Source organism: Catharus ustulatus, chromosome 6, assembly GCF_009819885.2.
Source record: "Catharus ustulatus isolate bCatUst1 chromosome 6, bCatUst1.pri.v2, whole genome shotgun sequence".
Classification (NCBI taxonomy): Eukaryota; Metazoa; Chordata; class Aves; order Passeriformes; family Turdidae; genus Catharus; species Catharus ustulatus.
The window spans coordinates 59,956,499-59,978,258 of record NC_046226.1 but is presented as its reverse complement, the minus strand read 5'-3'; the positions used below and the strand labels follow the sequence as shown (position 1 = coordinate 59,978,258).

At 39.4% G+C, this 21,760-nt stretch overlaps 1 protein-coding gene across 3 annotated transcripts in view; it reads left to right on the top strand.

The window, feature by feature from the left end:
• The window catches only part of SYT9 (synaptotagmin 9), a 64,021-nt gene that overhangs the window by 11,062 nt on the left and 31,199 nt on the right, over window positions 1-21,760 (top strand). For all 3 annotated transcript variants that reach the window (XM_033062038.1, XM_033062037.1, XM_033062039.1), the window contains exons 2-3: window positions 18,549-18,900; window positions 20,923-21,469. In XM_033062038.1, coding sequence (XP_032917929.1) covers window positions 18,549-18,900; window positions 20,923-21,469 — 899 coding nt within the window. The remainder of the gene's footprint in view (window positions 1-18,548; window positions 18,901-20,922; window positions 21,470-21,760) is intronic.

The following is a 21,760-nucleotide window of genomic DNA, read 5'->3' as shown; positions in this document are numbered from 1 at the left end:
GAAACATGGTTGGCACCTCATAATTGCAATCATAGAATCACTGTTACAGGAAACATCACCTCACAGTGGATATCCACTTAAGATCTTGGATTCATTGTACGTAGTATAGCACGTGCTGGGGTTGTAAAATTTGCAGATGTTGCCAATAAATAAAAATAGTTTTATTAGGACAGGAATAGAAACAAATGCTAGGTACAGAAGTGTTGCATAAGGAGCCCTGATGAGCAGGGAGACACCCCTTTTGCAGCATTTCCAGAAGTACTGTTCCCAGTAAATGACAGTAAATAGATCCTAGATCCCTAGGTCATCCTGAGATAAATATTAATACTGTTCTTTTTAAATGTTGCTTATTCTTTTACCTGTTTGGAAAACAATCAGGGGAAGAAGCAAGCTTTGACAGAGTATTTCCTGACTCAGCATTTGAATGAAAGGAACGATGCTGACGCACTTGGTTCAAGGTAATGGAAGGACTTCACCCCAGCTGGGGAGGACTATGAGCACACCAAACAATCCTGCCAACCAAATATTACTCAACAATATGCTAATAAAAAGGGGTTTGACTCAGGGATGTTTTTTGAGTCATGTTTTAGTTCTGCAATAGGCTACTAGTTGGGGACTGTGAAAACTAAGGCTGTTTTTTTAATTGTGCACTTCAGATGTGATCATGTAGAAATCTGTCAGTGCTGTTTTTCCCCGCCCTTTCAGCTGCTTTTTCAGTGTTGATATGCAATAAAAATTCCATCTAATGCCATGTCTGTAATCAGCAGAGAAAGCAGGGCATGTCTCAAGTGTGATGTCAGTAAAGCACTGAGCAGAAAACGGCCTAAAAAGCAGCCAGGAGAAAACAGTGGGCACAAGGATTTAGGTGGAAAGTAGCCTGCCTGAGTATGGCTCACTCTATTTTCATAGCAAACACAAAATAAGAGCCTGGGCTTTGTTGGGGCCTCTCAGCACTTTACTCTTATAAATAATAAACAGAATACATTTTCCTCCTGTGTGGGTTAGCAAATAGAAATGTGCCTGTTATCAGCAAGGAAGCCATAATTGAGAGGCAGTGATTTTGTGGAATACACATTCAAATGGGACTAAATAAAAGCATGAGGAGCATTTCAAAACTTCTATTTCTATACTGGTTTTCATATGTTTAGCTGTGGAATTTATTCATGATACCTTTTTGCAAGCTTGGATTTACATTCTCAGACTCAAATCATGCCACGTACTCCAGCCCATATCTGACACAACAACAGCTCCAACAGGGTAACTTTAGGTAATCTTTTGCATATCCCAGCATTTTGCCATTTACTGCCCCATTTTCAGCAAAATTTTGGAGTTTTGAGCGTTTGCTTTCATGCCCTGGCTTGGATTGCATGTGCACATCTTGGTGTGACACCATTTGAGACTGAAACTGAAAGGGATATGGTCCTGGAAATCCTGTTCACATTATTGTGGCAGAAAAGCAGAATAAAACATCCATTTCTTGGAGAGGGACACGTTTCTAATGTGCCCCATTTCCAGCTTGTGTCCCCCTCACATTTGGGATTAAAGAGTGTATTTTTACTCTATTGACAGTAATTTCATGATTATAAGCCTCACCATTTTGACTAAAATTTTGGTCCGAACCCAAAGTACGGCTTATAATCAGGTGCGGCTTATATATGGACGAAGAATGAAAAGTTGCTGTTTTAGTTTGGAGGACAGGTGTCTGCTGAGAAAGGCAGGAGCTTCTCATTGAAATGGAGAATATAAACCCCCTCCCTCCAAATTATTATAATTTTGAAATCAAGGGGCTCTCAAGCAAAGATATGGGAATTAGGAATAACAGTTCTTTACTAGGGAAATTAAAATAGAAGTACAGTACTGCAAAGAAACAAACTCCAAACCCTGACAAAGTCAGAGTACAACCTGACACCCTGTCAGGCAGGGTGTTGGCAGCAGTCCCATTAAATGGTGGCTGCATCCTCCTGCAGTGACAGATGTGGCTCAGTTGGAGCAGTGCTCCTGTACAAGGTGCAGTTTCCCTCCGGAGGTCCAGTGGTGATGCGGAGAAATCCGGTTTTCCTCTGGAGTCCAGTGGAGAAAGGGGCTCCCTTAGTGTCCCAAAACCTCTGGTTTTATCTTGGTAAGAAATGTTGGGCTCTTCCCCCTGGCTGGAGCAACTTCCAATGGGATGCAGTAATTTTATCAGTCCCACAGTGGGACTCAATGGCCATGAGCAGAAAATGACTGGCTGGAGGAAGGATGGGTTGTGAAAAGATAAAGAACAATGCCCTGCCTGGTTTCAATGGATGGCCCATTAGCAGAATATCTCCCATGGAGATAAGGATCACTGCCCCCACCCTCAACAGATGGTGATAGAACAGATACCTTTTATCACACTCTGTATTGTAACGTGCGGCTTATAATCAGGTGCGGCTTATGTATGGACAAAGAATGAAAAGTTACTGGCACCTGGAAGTGCGGCTTATACTCAGTGCGGCTTATAATCGTGAAATTACTGTAAATGTTTTTAAGGATATCTATTTGTTTATTCATTTCAGTGTACCTCAATGGATGTTGTGCTCATGTTTAGGAAACTTACAGAATCAATTACCCACCCTAACATGAAAGCCCTCTAGAGAAATTGCAGTGGGTAATTCTACTCAACAACTCACTAACAGTACATCTTCCACAAGTCTGGAAGTTTGGAATGTGCAGTTCTTGGAAGGGCTCGGTCCTTTTCCCTTCTTCTTCTTTTTTGTCAGTTTTTTTCTTAATGAATGTAGTCTCATGCTTGTGAGTGAAAATTTTTCAATTTTCTTAACATTCACATTTAATTATTCAAAAAATTATTCCTTTTTTTCCCTCCAATCATCTGAGTCAACCTGATGGTGGGAATAATTTTGATTTTAAGGACATAGGATCACAGGGACTTCCTAAGAAAAGGATATGTACAAGCACCTAAATCGAAAGAAAATATTTAAATTAATGTTCATGTAATTCAGTTTTAGGTATATTTTTTTCTAATATATTTTTTTCCTAATATAATCTTTCAGATTAGTGATTTTATTTTATTCTTCCAACCTCATTTTCTTTGTTTATTTTAAGGGGCCATGTGGAGCCAGGAGAAGAAGTAGATATTGGTGTAGACATATTACCTACGTGTGTTGGATGATAAAAAAAAAAAAGTACCAAGTTCTCAAAAAATTATTCTAAAATCATTCCACTGAAGTGGCTGAAAAGTTAGCAAATCCCATCAGTAGATTCCAGCTAGCAAGAAAAGTGGGATGTAGCTGTCTCTGGAGAAATGAGAGCCCCCATTACTATTTTCAGAGACCAGAAGATGAAAAAACTGTGGCTATAAATTTCCCATCCATTGTGTTTGTTTTTCCCTTAGAAGTAGCAGAACGTTTTAAGTTCTTCAAAGGCAAGGAATTCCCAGATTTGAGAGCACTGCAACTGGGCAAATCTTGGGGGAGGAGGGATGTGGAAGCTCAGTGTTCCCACGCTGTCCTGTTCAGTATCCCACAGTGTTCTGGTTTCTAGGAACAAGGGGCTGGTACCAACTTCTCCTTTGGACTCCTTGTAATTCTGGGAGGGAGATGAGAGCAGAGCTTCTCCCCTTGGAGCAGGCCCAAGGAAGAGCAGGATGAGTCTGTAGGAAGGTGGTTTCAAGGCTGATGGTCCTTTCTCTACATCCCATTTGTTTGTGTGCACCCACCTGGAGAGGCTGGTGTGTGCATCACGTGGGGAGTGTATCACTGATTATAATTGAACTCATCTCTAAAACGCTCTGCTGTACCCTGTGATTATAATTTCTCTCTCTGCTAAGGTTGTTTATCTTCTCTTTCTTGTTTATTGCTCGAGTGAAGCTAGCACATTTGGAATTCTGTTTTAGAAGAAGCAGGATACTGTGCAACTGGTGGTGCTTCACTGCAGAATAACCCCCAGAGGGATTTGTAATCCCCTGGTACTGTCATCCAATAGTGAGCCAAATTGAATAATAAGCTCAGTGCTATGAATTCAGCCTCATTCTGCATTGGTTAGCATTGCCTAGAAATTAATTATTACTCTGTGTTTATGCTATCAATGGCATCCAGAGGCTGGCCTAAACACGCTGGAGCTGCTGGCAGCAGCAATATATGTACATGCAGATATTTTGTTCTTCCTCTATAAATATGTGCTGTAAACTGTCTTTTAAAGGAGCTGTTACTGCATCTTCCCCAGACTAAACCCAACCAGACAGTACATGCTGGACATCAGTCAAAGATGCACAATGACACATAGTTTGCTATTAATGTTTACAGGATTTGGAACGCTGTAAATTGATTTTGGCACTGAAAGTGCAGTCTGGTAAATTGGTTGTCACCCTTGTTTCATTCCCGGTCTCGTTGAGAATCTCATATGCAATTAACCGAAATTGCTATACTGTATTTATTCTAAAGCACACAGCACATTGCTGGCTTGTTGTTTGCTTCTCAAAAATGGGGAGTTAATTGCTTACAAAAACACAGCTCAAAATAAGGGCACCTTTGTGGTGAGGGACTGTTCTTCAGAGTAGAAAACTATGGAGACTTTAACATTGTTCAGTTTCCAGACTCATGGCCCTCCTGTGCTTGAAACCTCCCTGACTTCAGGGACAGCAACTCTTGCAAAAAGGCACAAATCAATCTCCATTCCCAACCTGTGGGGCACAGCAAGAGGAGCCGGATTCTCTGCACACCAGGGTGTGCTTATGGACCGAAGTGAGCAGGTTCTTGTGCTGCCTGTAAGACACAGCAGTTCCTTCTGCATGTGGAGCTGGACAAGAATTCTTTAAAGGAATGTGTTTGCTCCACATCCCCTAGGTCACAAGGTAGGAGCAGCACTGAATGGCTCACATGAATTCCTCTGCCAGTTTATCCTGGCAATATTTTCTATTTAAACAGCCAAGGCTCCAGAATTAGCATGGACTGTCTAGAAACCTCAATAACACAAAGAGCTTTGCCAAGAAACAGTCTAGGACAGCAAAAAAATTTAAGAAGGTGAAGCCCTTGTCACCGATCAACAACAGGAATCTGCAAAATTTTCCTTCCCAGGAATGAAGAGGTGCATTGTCTCCTGCTGTCATCCAGGGGCTGGAGGCTGGAGGATGGGTCTGGTTCTCAGGTTTGGAATGAGAGCACCTGCTCTTTTCATGGGGTAGTGGATTATTCAAGGAAGACCCAACCAGAAATTTCCTTGCTGTCCTTGCTAAAGCAGAGGATACTCTTCAGTTCCTCATGTTAAGAAACTAGCTGTTCTAATTTTTTTCTGGAGAAAATAATTTCAGGAGATAAGATATAGATCGAGCTAAATTAACTTAATTAAAGAAAATGCAAATCCAGTAGAATACATTTTCTGGTAGAGAGTGTAGATTCTACTTGCTGCAAGCACAAAATATCTCCAAGAGTCTGGATATGACAAATGGTGGCAATAATTGTACATCTAAAACATTAAAAATATCTTCTATCAGCATGCTGGATGAAAAGAGGAATTTTTAATTTTTTTTAAAAGCTCTTGCAAATTAAAAAACAAGCCTAAATATCATGGACTGATTTCCAGGATATTCAAAACTAGTTTAGATCTTAGTTTTAATCCAGTTAATTATTTTGCTATTCTCCATTCAATTAATTATCAGATTAAGGCTCTTATGTAATATGTAAAATGGTCTTTTGATAATAAAAGATTATAAAAGAAATGCTGCAGAGTTTGCCTCAGAAGAAAGCGCAGCAAGATTGAAATCTGCAGAATTCCAACTTGAAAGAGGCTATTAACTTTGATAGCAATTGGATCTACCATTACAATTGCATATTCCACCAGAAAATGGGCTGCATCACTTGGGGAATGAAAGGCAACTACAAATCTTTACTGTAGGAATCATTTAATGCCATAATAAATACCATCCTTGGATTTTCTGATTAAATTTTCCAGAATTGCTGCGTTTATCAAAACCTCTATTTCAGTTTGGTGTTTTTTTTTGTTTTTTTTTTAATTATAGATCTTGATTATAATTGATTTGGAACTTTGTAGCTGCACAGGAAGGATGTCAACCAGAGAAAGGCCAACAAGATGATTAGAGAGATGGAGCATCTCTCCTGCAAGGAAAAGCTGAGAAAATTGGGTTTGGTCAGCCCAGGAAAGAGAAGGTGACCTAATTGTGACCTTCCAATACCTGAGGGAGCCCACAAGAAAGAGGGAAAATGACTTTTTACAAGGTGACAGGACAGAGGGAAATGGCTTCACACTGAAGGCAGTGGGTTTAGATTAGATATTAGGGAAAATGTCTTTGCTGTGAGGGTGGTGAGGCCCAGAGAAGTTGTGGGTGACTCATCCCTGGAAGTGTCCCAGGCCAGGCTGGATGGAGCTCTGAGCAACCTGGTCTGTTGGAAAGTGTCCCTGCCCTTGGCAGATGGTTTGGAAGTAGATGATTTTTAAGGTCCCTTCCAACCCAAGCCATTCTATGATTCATGGTATTTCAGTATTCCTAGAATATACTCTGGGAAAAAAAAAATCTAAAAATCTTCTGTTTTACAACCTAAGGACTGATGCTCAGCATGAGTTTTTTCCACTCTGCAGGGTTGGTGACGTGGCTTTTCAGCTGCCTGTATCACTTCACTTCTCCAAAATCTGTTCCTGCTCTGAGTCCTTCACGTGCTGGCCATGTGCCTGCCACCTCCCACAAAGCAGGTGCTTTCTCAGGACTCAGTTATTTCATTAACTCCTTTTTAACTGGATTATTTGGAAAAGCTAGCCCATCTGTCTAGTGGTCGATACCTTGCTTGTGTGCTAAGCAGTGCTTGTCAAACTCCCTGTGTCCCTTCTTTCAGTTGCATCACACCTCTGTAGAAGCACCTGGGAAGTTGCTAGACTCACAGTGAGGAGTGAGAATATCCAGGCTCCATTTTTAACTTTTCAAACTGTTTTACAAAGGCTCGCTTTGAGAACTGTGCTGCATCTTGGGATTCTGCTCCCATTTCTAAAAAGACATTTAAGTAACTTTGACATTTATAAAGGGAAAAGCTACTTAGTGATAAACAGTTTAATCACTGAGATAATTTAAGAGCTTTGTTATGCAGTATTGAGAATAGGAAAACAAATAATTCTTCAAATATCCACTAGGGTTTCTGAACACATTTCTGCACCGTTTACATTCCATTAACATTCTTCAGATACAGATTTACTCACACTGGTTTTAACTGTGTATGTCCAGAAACATTTTAATGTTTTCTCACAGCTTTCATGAGTAAATCGTGATTTTTAAAAAAATAAAAATTACCTTATCAACAATGTCAGATTCATTGATTATTTAAATAAGGACACTGTCACTTATATCTCAGATATATGGCAGAGGTCACTAAACCTAAGGCTAAAAAAAATAGCTTGCAAATTGCTCTTTAAAACACTATAAATTACAGGTTTCCAATTAAAACTCTGGATTTTCATATCTTTTCCTATTCATATGATATTTGAAAGGAGGAAAATATTTTTAATGGACCTTCATGTCATAGTCCAGGAGGTCAAGAGGCATATTGTAAGTTGATGGACATTAATGAAGTAACTGGGCGTCAGAGAGGTGGTCTGGAGACTTGGACAAGAGAGGTGTCAGCTCCTTCTCTTGATCACTCCTGAAGAGTAATTAAATGACTCCTTGAATCAGGATTTGTACTCACCATTAGTAATTTTTTTAGACCACCAAAAGATTAACCATTCACATTTTAATTGCTGGATATTTTTACATGCATCGAATTAACACACTTCTTAAAAGTGGTTGGTACTCTTCAATAGGGTTCAACATGCAGCCATTGCTATAAATGACTTTTTGTATGAGCATAAGAGCTTCTGATCCTCTCCCTGGCCTTAGTCCCTGGTGTTCACAAGTTTCTTGAGTTGTGCCTCACAGTGGTTTTAAAAATCTGAAATAAAAACACCTCCTGCTTTTCTTAAGTGCAAAATCCCCCATAAGGCCCCTTGCAACTTTTGAAACCTCCAGACAGATGCAAGCCTAATGTGCTTGGTGAAGTTACTATCAGCCTTAAAACCCTAAAAAAATGCTGAAGCATTACTATCTTGACCTTTATGTCAAAATGAATGAGAAATAAATTAACTTCTAAGACAGACTGCATTTGTCTGGTTTTACGTAGAGATGTAAGGGCAAAAATAGGCTGTTTTTCATAAATGCTGAAATATCTTAATCTTGATGGTTGCCAGAATTTCTAGCCATAATGAACTGGTTATTGATACTGTTCTGGGGCATTTCTGTTTTATTATTCTCTGGGTACAAAGCTCTGGGTGTTGTTAACAGGAGGGTATGAGAGGGATCAGCAAATGTGGAAGTTGACAGCACATAGGGTTCTATCATCTTTGCCCCGCCTGTCTCCTTCTAAAGATTTGTTTTCCTTTTGAATCCAGCAGCTTCTCAGCAACTCCTGACCTTTCCACAGTAAGTGATTTTTGTTGAATGTGGGGCAGGGCCATGTTTCTCCGGGTTTAGATGCAAAATCTGACTCAGGGAATTTAAGGGCATGTTAATATATTAATCTTCCTGAGTCACTGGCAGAAGTTTTGCATCCCATCTGTGAACTTTGACATGTATGTTGGAGAGTAGCAATCCCATGGTTGCTTCACTGTATCACAGATCAATCAAAGTACTTAAATCAGCAGCTGTAGAGAGTAAAGCCCTGAATTCATCCTGCAGTGAGCTACAGTACCTTCAGTTTGCTGTTCCCTGAGAAAGGGATGCCTCCTGCCCACTGTGGGGTGAGAAATACAAGAAGAAAAACCCCTCAAGCTGTCCACTATCAATTTTACATTCACAACTAAGTTCAACATGAAACAATTCAGTTAATAAGAAATTGTTCAGTTCATAAGAGTTGTGGCTACTTTTTCTTTCTACAGTTTTCTTTTAATAAAATGTCTGGCAGGGCTGTACGATTAAACCCAGAAAAACAGAAATCCAGATATATTCAAATGTTACTCAAAGCATACATTCTTTAGTATATGCTTTGCAAAAAGAAGCAATTTGAAGTTCTTTTCTGTATTCAAATTTGCCAAAATTAGGAAGGCTTCCAAGAGCATCTCAGCTTCAAAATAATTCATGTCTAGGAATGAAAAAGCAGAAGAGCAGTCTGAATGATGATTTTACCAAATCTGTTTCTCAGTTCTGTTCTTTAGCTGCTACATTCCTAAGATGTTTCACTTTAGACTTCCCTTGATTTTCTCTGTTTTCATATCTGTTCTGCAGTTTTCTCTTAGACAGTGCTGGCGACAGACAAGACATTTGGACTTGATCTTAAGGATCTTTTCCAAGCCAAATGATTCTATGATTTTGTGACTTCTAGAATTACCCACTCATAAGTCTGAAAGTCTTAAGCTATTTCTTTTGCTCTCTAGTAATGGAGTATGAATGGAAAAAATATATATATTCCTTATTTTTTTTTCTAACAGTGAATCTATAGTAGACATGATTGGATGGTAAATTATTAATTCATTATCCTTCCTAGAAGTAAATATCCCTGCCAGTAAGACTTCCATCACACCCTAGTACTTGTGGATGAGCCCAAAAATCTTCCTTTTATAAAGTGGGAACCCTAAGTTCACAAAGAACCGCAGACACAGGATACATTTGCTGAAATACTGGCTGAAATACTTTTTAAAAGAAGTCAATGTGAGCATTGCAGTGCATCTGGCTCCTCATCTGAGAAAGATAAATGCTTTCAAGGCTGACTTTTTTTCCTTTTGTGCCAGCAACTCCTTCCTAAAAGAAAAATCAGGCTATTTAATCAGCTTGAGATGTTAGTGATTTGTGATGGTAATAAGCCATAAATTTCCTCTTTATCCATATCAGTCTATGCAGGCAACTTTCTTGAAGTCCCTTGTGAGGTTTCAACGCTTGTGACAACCTTTTTATGATGAGCCAGTGTAGAGAAAGCAAATGAATTCGGGCTCTTCCTTAAATGCAAAGCAAGTATTGTAAATATTGAACCACTGTGAAGTGCCAAACTCCCATAATGTAGGCTTAGAGGAGTTGATTCTGAAAAGGAAGCTAATGAAATAATTGACCTCGTTTCCATTGCAAGCAATCTGACTTTAAAGAGAAGCTTGCACTTCTACTCTGTGTAAATTATCCAGAAAAGTAATGCTGTCTTCTTCTTTCTTACATATTTACTTAAAAAAACCAACAAAACAAACCCAAAAATGAAATACCTCAGCAAATTAAGAACTGTTCAAAAATAGGTATTTTTTGTTAGGTTATTCAAAATCAGAAAAGCTGAGGGTTTCCACTAGATTTAATAAGATTATAGAGAAGGAGAGACCATTGGTATGTGTAATTCAATGCTTCTAGTAGGAAAAAGATTGGAAGCTTGAAAGGAAAATACAGATTTTGACTAGAGCTATATGAGCAATGCAACTCCTATTAACCATTTGGCTGTCTCTGTGAAAGCATCTTTTTATCACATTCCTCGTGTTAGAGATTTGTGTGTATATATTTAGTCTTTAGGTATTAATGTGAAACTCAAATTTTGCTACAGCTCAAACAACCTTTCATACTCTTTAGTGCTCTGTCCACATCTCCCAGCCCTTTGTATTAATTTGATTTCACAGCTTTTGGAAGGTGTCCCTGCCCATGGCAGAGGGGTGGGAATGGGATGATCTCTCCCAACCCAAGCCATCCTATGATTTTATGATCTCTCTGGCTGTGTTGTTTTGAGCACTTTGGTGGAATATTGCTGTACAGTTTTAGGCAAATAGGAAATAAAATGCTGCTCTGTCATTTCCTGTAGTACTCTAAAACACTTTACTATTATTGCAGCTTACTGGGCTTTCAAGGACCATAATGGAACTTGGAGCTTGTTGGCATGGTTCAAATAAGCTGTTTGTTCTTCCATAACCTGGGGACTTCCTGCTGCTGGCTATATAGTGCAGAAATAAATGGCAATTTCTCTTCATTATTATTCATAGGGTCATCATATTCAAGATTAATGTGTGCTCGGATGGCTTAGTCATTAAAATATTCACAAATCTTGATGGTTTCGTCATTTTTAACACACGCTGTTTGTCAAAAAAAAATTTCTACTCCAGAATTTCTCCTAGGTTATTCTTTATTCATTCTCCATCATTCATTTTGCTATTAAAACCTTTCATTCTGCTAATGAGGGAACATATGCAGTATTTGCCAAAAGTGACTAGTCGTTTTGTATGACTAGATGAGAAGTTAAATTCTTCAATTACTGCATGAACTTCTATTTTCCATAGTGTAAAAAAGCCAGCATAAACCCTTGAAAAACGTTAATTAACAGCTCCACTCACTTTGTGAAAGATCCTGCAGGAGGAAGAAAAGTCTAGGTGTATCCTGTTAATTGTTTTCAGGAATAAATTACCTGGTTCTGTGACTGAAGGCATGCAAAGAAGCAGCAGAAAAAGTCACTTTAAAAAGAACTTTATGAAACAAAGCTCGCTGTGAAGGACCTCACAGCCTGATGGTGACAGGAATTTGCAGTGTGAGTGTCTACCCCCAAAATGTCTTTGCCACCTGTAATATCACCAGCTTTCCCTTTTAGCTGACAAGACACAAGCATGCCTCAAATGCCAAGTGGCTTTTAGAAGATTTTGTGTTTCTTTGCTCCAGCTATTTTTCCTGTCCTGCAAATGGATCACTCTCCATGATTCACCCTAACAGGGTAAAATGGAGCCATTAAAGCCATCTCCATACACTGAGGACTTGAAAATCTGGCATGGTGTCTTTAGAACTGCTGTCCTCTCTTCTGTTATGTTTTCATTTATGAGGGTTTTTTTCCCAGTTTATATTTTACACTGAGTGTTAGAAAACCAAAGGTGTTTTGCACATTTTATCAGTTGTGTGAAGTGTGCTTTGAAAGGGAATTCTAAGCAAAAAGAACCAAGAATGAGGCATGGGAAACCTGGGGAAATCTTACTGCAGTCATGAAAAATTGCAGACATGAAAATTTCATTTTTCTGCTGCACTTTGTGTCTGTGTCACTTGTGGAGCAGAAGCTTGAGTTGCCAGCAGAGGAACAACATCATTCTTTGTCAGCAGACACTGCTGCAGGATGGCAGGGAGAAATGCAAGCCCTTGGACACACGACTCCTCTCAAGTCTGTCTTTCAAAATCACTGCTCATTCAGCCAGCTGTCTGATTAGTAAAGGCTTTTTTGTCACTCACAAACTGTAGCACAATATTATGTGTCAGCTGTGTGTCAGCTAAGCTGTCAGAGAAATTCACATTAATGCAGACGAAGTATATTAGAGATCCGGTGTGCAAACAGTGATAAATTCTTCTTACAACAAGCTCACATACAATTTTTATTGTAATTAATCAGCTATCTAAGTATGAAGTGACCTCACCTGAATTAAAAACAACACATTCTGCTTAACTTTTCTTCTTAATAAGCAAAACTTTCTTTTTGCAAACCAAACAAAAAAGTGTAATTTACTATGTTTTGAGTACTTTTTCCTTGTTATTTAATGTCCATGAACAATTTGCTTTAGGTTTTGTTGTCTTGGTTTCTTTTTTCTTGCTTAAAGCTTTAGTTTTGTGATCTCATCAATAGACTATTATGCCAATCTGTGTCAGTTTTGAGTTGTATCATAGTGATTCCTGCTAGAAAAATACTCTGCACAAGTAAATCTCTTACTGCTTTTGCACTTGCTATTGTGAGTATTTTGTATGACCATTTGGTAATTCTGAGCTCATACTGAAATTGTGCTGTGAAATTTATGGAGATTTAAACTAATTGACAAGTACCTTGGTGAAGTCCTAGGATGACATTTAAGAGGCTTAGTTAATGTTAAGCAATACCTGGAAAAAGCATTAAACAAATTTGTAACAGAAGCAAAGCAGGTGAAGAGAAAGCAGACACTGATAAAATGGAATTTGGAACACTTTTCAGGAATAAAAAGACATGCCAACCACTCAGAGGATTAGAGCAGTGTCTTAACCAACACAAGAGCTTTACATACCCTAAAGCCTACCTAGAAGATGTAGAACACACAACCAGGGAATTAAAAAAAAATCATTAAAAGCTAATAACAGCCTCAAATACCAGTGAGACCCAGCTACAAATACATTTTCAGAGCATGGAGGATGTTCCTACCATGTGAAGCCCTGACACTGATCTCATTTAGGCCTCTTTTGTTGGTCCACACTCCTAAATTTTGGGTTCAGACACAGTTGGAGCACGTTTGTGTTATAAAATGAATATAATTTGAGATTCATTCCCTTGGTTTTCAGCTGCCTTCCTTTAAAGAATTGCACTGAAAGATTCTGAACACAGTATTAAGGATAATTAACAGCATTTCAGAGAAGAATCCATTAGCTGAGAATTATTCCTCTGTCCCAGGAGCCTTTGCCAAGGGACACCTTCCATCCTGAACAAGTGCCAGTTATGTTAATTAAGGAAAACTTGTGAAGCACAGAGGAAACTGCAGTGCAACACCAGGTTAGAACTGCTTCAGGTATTTGATCCCAAGAACACTTCTCCTCTGGAAAACTTTGGGTCTTAGGCTTCTGGGTTCTAAAAGAAAAACCTGCAGTTGCTCCCACAGTACAACTACTGAACTGAATGATGGCCACCAACCCTCCATGGATGTCTTTGAGCAAAAGAAAAATAATTTAGATTGTCAAAAGCACAGCTAGGATTTAAGCAATAGGCACTTATTTTTTCATAGTTTTTGAAGTAACTGGACTTGTAAACATATTCCTTAAAATCTCCCCCCAAACAACAAAAAAGTAATGGAAAGAGAAATTTTTTCTCCCCCCCAGGGAAAGGCAGCTTGAAATTTCCACTGAATTTAGACAGAATCATATTCACAAAGATTGATCTGTCCCAATATATCCTATAGCCTAGTTACAGGATTATTCAGAAAAAAAAATTAACTTTCTTATTTTATTTGAATGCCTTTTGAAATTTGTTGGATATAAACAGAGAAAGATTGCTTCTTTTGAACTAGAAATATCTGATTTGTAAGATTGTGAATTGCTAAGATTTGTTTCACCACTTGCTAGCCAACCTTCACCCAGCAGATCAACTGCATATTACAATCCTGCTGGAATATTGGAATAGTCATTTTAATAAAAACAGGAGAGTAAATCAGCAGAGAGAAGAAAGCTTGCTTTACTTTGATAAGAATGTGTGAAAAACTCTCCCAGTTAGGATTTCTACTGAAAATCAGCCTCAGGTTAAACCAAATTACTCCTGTTGGTAATGGAGTTCATTTGGTAGAACACCAGTCACATCCAGGCAAACAACAACATGACTGACTAAATAATTACATTATTGGTCAGGACTTCCTTTGATTGAATGTCCTCTCTGTGCCTGGATGAGGAGAAATTCCCAGTTCAGTTTTTTGTTATTTATCATATGCTGGCTCATATTTGAATCTCTTAGAGTCAGATGAATCCAAAGAGTATCCATTTGTGCTTTTTGATTTCGTAACTCCAATTGCATGTCTAGACACACAAATTGATCTGCTTTAGCTATTGACCTTTCCCATTGTTGGCTAATTTAGATATTTTATTTTGTATAAAATTTAGCAACCCAATTGGTAACTTAATAAATACAAGAAGGGAAAAAAAATACTTAAATCCTTGTTTCACATATGAAAAGACAAAGCCACCACATTTCTGTACTTTGCTTGTCTGATTTTTTGGTGAGATTTTTCAGCATCAGAGTTTTAGAGGATAAAGCACAACCATTTATTCCAGAAAAAAACAAGTCCCAGGCCTGCAATGTGGTACTGTCAGTATTTGGATGGAATCATTATACATTTATTTTTGGTCTTACAGCCTCCCATACTGAACAACACTCATGCAACATGTATGTAAACATTCAAGACTATTCAAATTCTTTTAGAACAATCTATGATTTTATTCCAAGTCAATATAAAAGTTTATGTTCAGTGGATCTATACTAAAAACTATTTGAAATCTAAATAGAAGCATAATTTTGTTTCCTTTATTACTAGATACTCTACAAAGTGCAGTTATGTCTTACAACATTGCTGAAATTTAAATTATTGCAATGTAAAAAATGTTACCCACTTAGTATTTTATCTGCTTGGACCACCTTGGTGGTTCTCAAATCTTGGAATAGGTTTCCCACAGAAGCTGGGGAGGTCTCCATCTTTGGAGAAATTTCATCTGAGCATATTCTGTGTGAAGTGACCTTGCTTGGGCAGAGTGTTGAACTAAATTGATCTGAAGGGTCCCTTCCCCAAAGGTTCTGTGATTCTCTTCCATAGGAGAATCCAAAGACAAGATCATTTATATTCCTATCAGACAATCTCTTGACATATAAAATGGTATTTTTCTTTTCTGTGTAACAGATCTACTTTAAAATGTAAGTAAAAAAAAAAATTAAAAGATTCAGCATTCAGTAATGACCAAATGGAGTCTTTTCGATAAAAGGAGTGAGGGTTTTTTAATCTCACTGATTGTAATAAAATGTGTCAGAGACAGAAAGGCCACGTTCATCTCTCCAGGCTGTGGAGATCTGATGGTGTTATCCATAGCTAGAAAAAACTCCATTTCACTTGCTATTTCCACATCATTTTTAACCTTATGATTGCTACCAAAAAAAAAAAAAAAAAAAAAAAAAAAAAAAAAAAAAAACAACCAGAAAAAATGATGCTGATAACCATAGTAGATAAATAGGGTGGAAATCAGTAGAGTAAAAGGGATTGAAACATGGAAACCTGGTCAAAAATTGATTATTGCATCAGAATATCTGTAAGATAATGCCATGAGCAGGATATTCAGAGAACCTGTGTCCTTCCTGGAAGCCATGGCTGAATTCCTGGTTCTTGGAGCTGCATGGAAATAACACAGTGCCTCCTGAGCCCTCTGACAATGAGGTCACAGTCAGACATGCTACAAACATGTTATGATGCTATAATCAATATGCTGTAATCCAAGTATTCTGACATGCTGGCATTTGGGAGCTCAGCTCTTAGTGCAGGCATGGTGACAAAGGTAGAATTATGAAATTTGGACTTGGATTCATATCAGGATGCTTGGCTGGTGTTATGGCATTCACAGAGGGAATTTAGAAGCAGCTGGATTTCTGAGGAACACTTTCTGTGCTGCAGATCTCATTTCTGTGAGGACAAAAGAAAGTAAAGACTTACCCTGCTCTCATTACGAAGCAGAGGAAATCACTGGCATCAGATGAGTACTCCTACCACAGGAGAATACAGATAAACAGGCTTAGAAAAACTGAGACATCTGGAAAGATGGAGTAAAAATTATACAGAAAATACAGTATGGAACAGTACAAGTGGTAGTGGAAAAGCAGCTCCAGGATGCAGCCAAAAATCCCTTGATGTGGGACTGTGCTCACCTCAGCTGTTCACAATGGAACTGCACTGTTGTTGAAAATTGCCAGCCAGGCATGCAGGGTGTGAAAATTGCTGTCTGGTGAAAGGGAAAAGCTTAGAGCACTACCCTTAAGTCTGCTGTCTTCCACAGAAGTAAGACAGATACGTGATGGTCCCTTTTCCATGCACAGAAACAAAAATTCCGTTCTAAAATGACACAAAGGAGTCAGGAAGAAGTAAACCCACGGTGATGGATAAACACTCCCTTCTCAGGCTGTGACCTGCACTGGTTACTGCCCATGCTCTCTGCAAGCAAGCTGTGAGATAATGGTGTTACACAAGTTATTAAAGCCCCCAAACTCTCCAAATGAAACACAGCTCATATCACCCTCACGTGTTTTTTCTCACAGTGTCTGTTCTCTAGAGCCAGAGTCATCTTCAAGGTAGGGTAGGGGACTCCTGGTCTGCTTTTCAAATTGTTCCTCATCTTTGTATTCACACACCCTTATCACTGGGCAGTCTCCTGTTCTCACCTTGTAATCTTCTGGTTGCTTCTGATAGCCCCAAATTTCTCATTTCTTTCAATGCTGGGTCATTTACTTGAATCAGTTCTTTGAAAGAAATGGCCTTTTTGCAGACCTCTGATGGATTTCTTGCTTCTTCTCCAGGGAATCCAAGACAAATTGCTGTATTATAAAGGCTTTCTTTCACTTCTAAATCCTTGATCCTCAGCTTTTTAATCAAAAAGAGGTTGTGCTCTGCCTCCACTGCCAGATTTGTTTACCAATAAATACTCAAAAATTATCAAGGACTACCATTCTACTCTCTCCCAAATTCCCTTTTATGCATGGGAGGAATTTCTTTAATTAATTTCAGCTCTAAAAAACTCTTTGCTGTAATTCCAAGCAGCTGCTGTGCTGTCCCCACTCTTAATGAGCTTTGTCTTCATATGACTCAGAGAAGGACAGAAAGGGCCATGCTGGCTAAAATTGTTTGAAATTGGTTTGCAGCATGCAAAATAATCTGGACAGCTCCTGTGTGAAATGGAAATTTAATCTGTCTGGCTGGTGAGAATGAGACTCACAGCAGGGGCAGAAGGTATTGACTTCTCCTCTTTTAAAAAAAGTGTTATTTTTATTTTGGAATGGACTGGGGCTGTTTCATCTGAATTGTCATTCTTAAATAATTGTCTTAGTAGAAGCAGTACGTTTCAACCCTCTGCCATCCTTTGAGAATTCAGGCTAGCTGTTTGCTTAGAGAGATGCAGCCTGACACTCTGAACCTACACACAGTGTGAAAAATTGCTTTGATCAGCTTGTGTTTATAATTTAAGGCAGTAAAATAGAATCCTCACTAATTGTGTTTAAGGCATGATGTATTGTGTAATCCACAGAGAGATTCGTTTCAAAAACACTGTAACCACAAAAACATCTGTTTCACTGAGTCATTTTCCCAACGTGCAACTTAAAGCAAAACAGAGCAAAACCCACTCCCAGTTGTAACTTATTTGTGTTGATGGAGTAGGATAATGCTGGAAATGTGGGGAAAAACAGCACAAAACTCATCTCCACATTCCTTTTTTTACCAGAAATTTGGAAAAAGAAAAGAAAGAGCCTTTGGAGTTAAAAAACACAGAAAAACCTCAGCTTTGAAGAGATATTGGTATCCTAATTAAATTAGGAACAGCAAGCCATGCATTGATAGTAAAAAATAATTTGCAAAGATAGGAACGAGTCTAAAATTAGATGGAATGGAATCAAAATAACAAAGCAAGATACATCAGTGAAATACCTAAACCATTCATGTCATGGAGGTGCTTGTGTGCATATTTTCATGGTGTTTAAGCCCAATACAGGCTCTGCAAGAGAAGCTAGTAAGAACTGGCAAAACAGGTGGAGGAAACTGCACTACATGAAATGAAAGAGAAGAAAAGATAAAATGTACTTCAGGCAGTAATTTTCATCAATAAGAAGTTGAAACCATCCTTTCACATTTAGAATGATGTGAAATTTCATCCCACCCAGATTTAGAGGGAAATTATAAACTAGGTTCAAGTCTGATACTGAATTCCAAACTTTTTCTTTTCCCTTGGGGGGATGGAAATTAGAACTTTTAATAAGTTTGTATTTTATGGTCGTTGCCATCAATTGGATTTGCAGTCCAGAGGTGTTTGCGAGCTCCGGATGGCGCAGAGGTGTGACGCTCCTCTCTTTTTGCAGACATCTCCATCAGCCTGCTGTCCCTGGTGGTGACAGCCTGTGGCCTGGCTCTGTTCGGCGTGTCCCTGTTCGTGTCCTGGAAGCTGTGCTGGATCCCGTGGCGGGAGCGGGGCTTGCCCTTCGGGAACAAGGACAGCAAGCAGGAGCCGCTGCACTACGCGGAGGCGGAGGCCGATGGCCGTGAGTACAGCGAGGATTACGTGGGCCAGCCCGCCGCCTTCCCCGAAGCCTCCATGAAGATCAGCCACACGTCCCCTGACCTCCCCCTGGACACCCAGGAGGGAGCCAAGGAGAACTGCGTGCCCAATGTGCGCATGCAGCGCCAGGTCACGGAGCCCACCTCGTCTGCCCGGTTAGTAACCTCAGTTCCTCTCTGTTGTTCGTGGGTACATACAGCCCAACAAGCACAGCTCATTGATCTATGTAATATATATCATCTTCTTGCCACGTTGCTTTGGAAGTAAAATAAAATGTACAAAAGCAGGAACCATTTTCAATATACAAACCTGTAAGTTAGTGCAATACAACAGTTATCCACTAAGGATGACCTTGTAGGCTGAAGTGACAGCATCACAATCCTGTTCTACTCTTCTCTCAACCTTGTTGGGAGTACCTAAAAACATAGGCCTGACAAAATCAAGGGAATAAAAAGCAGTTATAGTTATTGGAGGACCTTCAGGTATGTTTTGGGCAGACAAAGCCTCCCAGGGCCTGCACCCAGAATGGACGATGGGTCAGGGGTTTTCACACTTCTATAACTTTTATAAGTTTGGTCCATTTGCATATTGGGGGTTAATCTCCCAATTACATCTTCAGGTAATGAAGTCATTTACCCCAAGTTTGCTCTCCCCCAACTCACTTTGGTTTACATTTCTGGGGCCTGAGGCAGTGAGGTGTCCTTGATTCCCAGGCTAGAGAGGAATTTTTGTGCCTGACCAAACTGGGAGAACAGCAGCTAACACTCTGTATGGAGTTTAGAGTTATGCACTCAAGAATTGCAGGATTACAAATATGTGGAAAATACGGAAGCTGAAACCCTAAGGCATCACAACTACTGTCTCATTGGTGCTTTTCCCTCAGGAGCTGGATAACACAGAGCCCTGCATCCCTTAAAAGCACCAGGACAGCCTAGATTTAGCTTGTAAAGCATATTCATTTGCACTTAGCACTGGTGCTGAACACTCTGTAATATCTCCTCAAAGATTTTTCCAAAGAAGAAAAGTAGGGCAAGCTAATGAAACTCTTGCAAGAGTTAGAAATAGGATTTTAAAAATCATAGATTTTAGCCGCAATCATGCCTAAATTGTGGGAGAAAGTGTGACTAACAAAAGTCAGTGAGATCTCCAGGGGAACTGGAGAACCAATACATGAGGGAAGAGGAAAGGGGCAAGCAGAGAGTGTGTGCAGGGGCAGATATAAGGATTTTGTTTCATACAGCAAGAATAAGGATCAGCATGTGAAGAACCAGTAAATATCTGAGTCAAAGCAGATGCACTTCAGAAGGTACAGCACTAGCCCACTGCCTCTTTGCTAGCCTCTTTATTCCTCCACAGGATATTCTGCATCTCTCACTGCCATGAGGAGCTTCAGGGTTGAGTTTTTAATTTTTTTTCCTTTGATGACATGTTAATATTTTATCCTGGAAATGACTAATGTACAGCCATAAGATTATATATTTATTATGCAACAAGAGAAAAAAAATTAGGATAGCACATAAGAGGCTGTTCCTGCTTTAAGCATGGGTAAACAGATATTTACCAGGAATGAATGAACAATTATAGCAGAGGAACTATTGCTGATTACATTCAATATAAATAGCTTTGGATTAATCCTGTGCTGGCATTTTCCACGTGCTCTTTCTGTGTTCAACCTGAGCTCCTGGTGCTCCAATACACTGAGTGATTGCTGCATATGAATAGGACAATAAAATGGAACTCATAGAAGATTAGGGTTTTACCTAATCCAGCTTTCACTTTCACATCTCCATACCTCAACAGGGATGGCAAATTTGATTTTTGTTACCATCCACGAAGGAGAAATTTCAGTCACAGTAAGTGTGAATTATTAAATTTCACTGGACTGAAGCTAAAAGCAGCTAATGAAAGTAAAGGAGCTTGTCAGCCAAAGTACCACAGAGTTTATTACACGAGGTGTGAGAGAAAAAAAGGAAAACAATTGTTGGGGTGGTCAGCTAACCATGGGAGACATGGGAGCAGAAAATTATGTGGCATTAGCAGTGTGATGATACAAATGTTGGTCTCAGGGTTTATCCCTCGGTTAAAAATCTGACCCTGTTATGGAAAGCCATCAAACACCAACAGGATCTGCAGTGTGTGTGCACAGCCTGTTCCAATTGTTTCCTTTCCTCTTGAAGGCACAACTCCCTGCGGAGACAGCTCAACCTGTCCAACCCTGACTTCAACATCCAGCAGGTGCAGAAGCAGGAGCAGCTGACGGGCATCGGCCGCATCAAGCCCGAGCTGTACAAGCAGAGATCTCTGGACACGGACGACGGCCGCAGGAGCAACAGCAAGGCCTGTGGGAAGCTCAACTTCATCCTCAAGTACGACTGTGACTTGGAGCAGCTGATTGTGAAGATCCACAAAGCCGTCAACCTGCCCGCGAAGGACTTCTCTGGAACTTCAGATCCGTACGTGAAGATATATCTGCTCCCCGACAGGAAAACCAAACACCAGACTAAAGTGCACAGAAAGACCCTGAATCCAGTGTTTGACGAGGTTTTTTTATTTACTGTCCCCTACAATGATCTCAACACAAGGAAACTCCATTTCTCTGTGTATGACTTTGACAGATTCTCCAGGCACGACTTGATTGGCCAAGTGGTAGTGGATAATTTTTTAGATTTGGCAGATTTTCCCAGGGAATGTAATATCTGGAAAGATATTGAATATGTCACCAATGTAAGTATTATAATTTTTCTTTTGGAGTTTTACATGTTTCTGACTTTATTTCCCAAATCGGATTATAATTGAAATTGTCTGTTGAATTTGTGAAGGAAAATAACTCTATTCTCTCTCTTTCTCAAGGTTTGGCCTTAATCCAGGGAAATTGACTGCATTCTCAGTCCTCATTTCTTGTTCTTTGGATATATTGAAGAATGCTTTATGTAGGAGACAGTGGGTTTAGTCATTTCCCTGCTGATAGGGCAGAAATGCTGGAGAATGTTTTAATCTTACTTAATCTGAAATTTA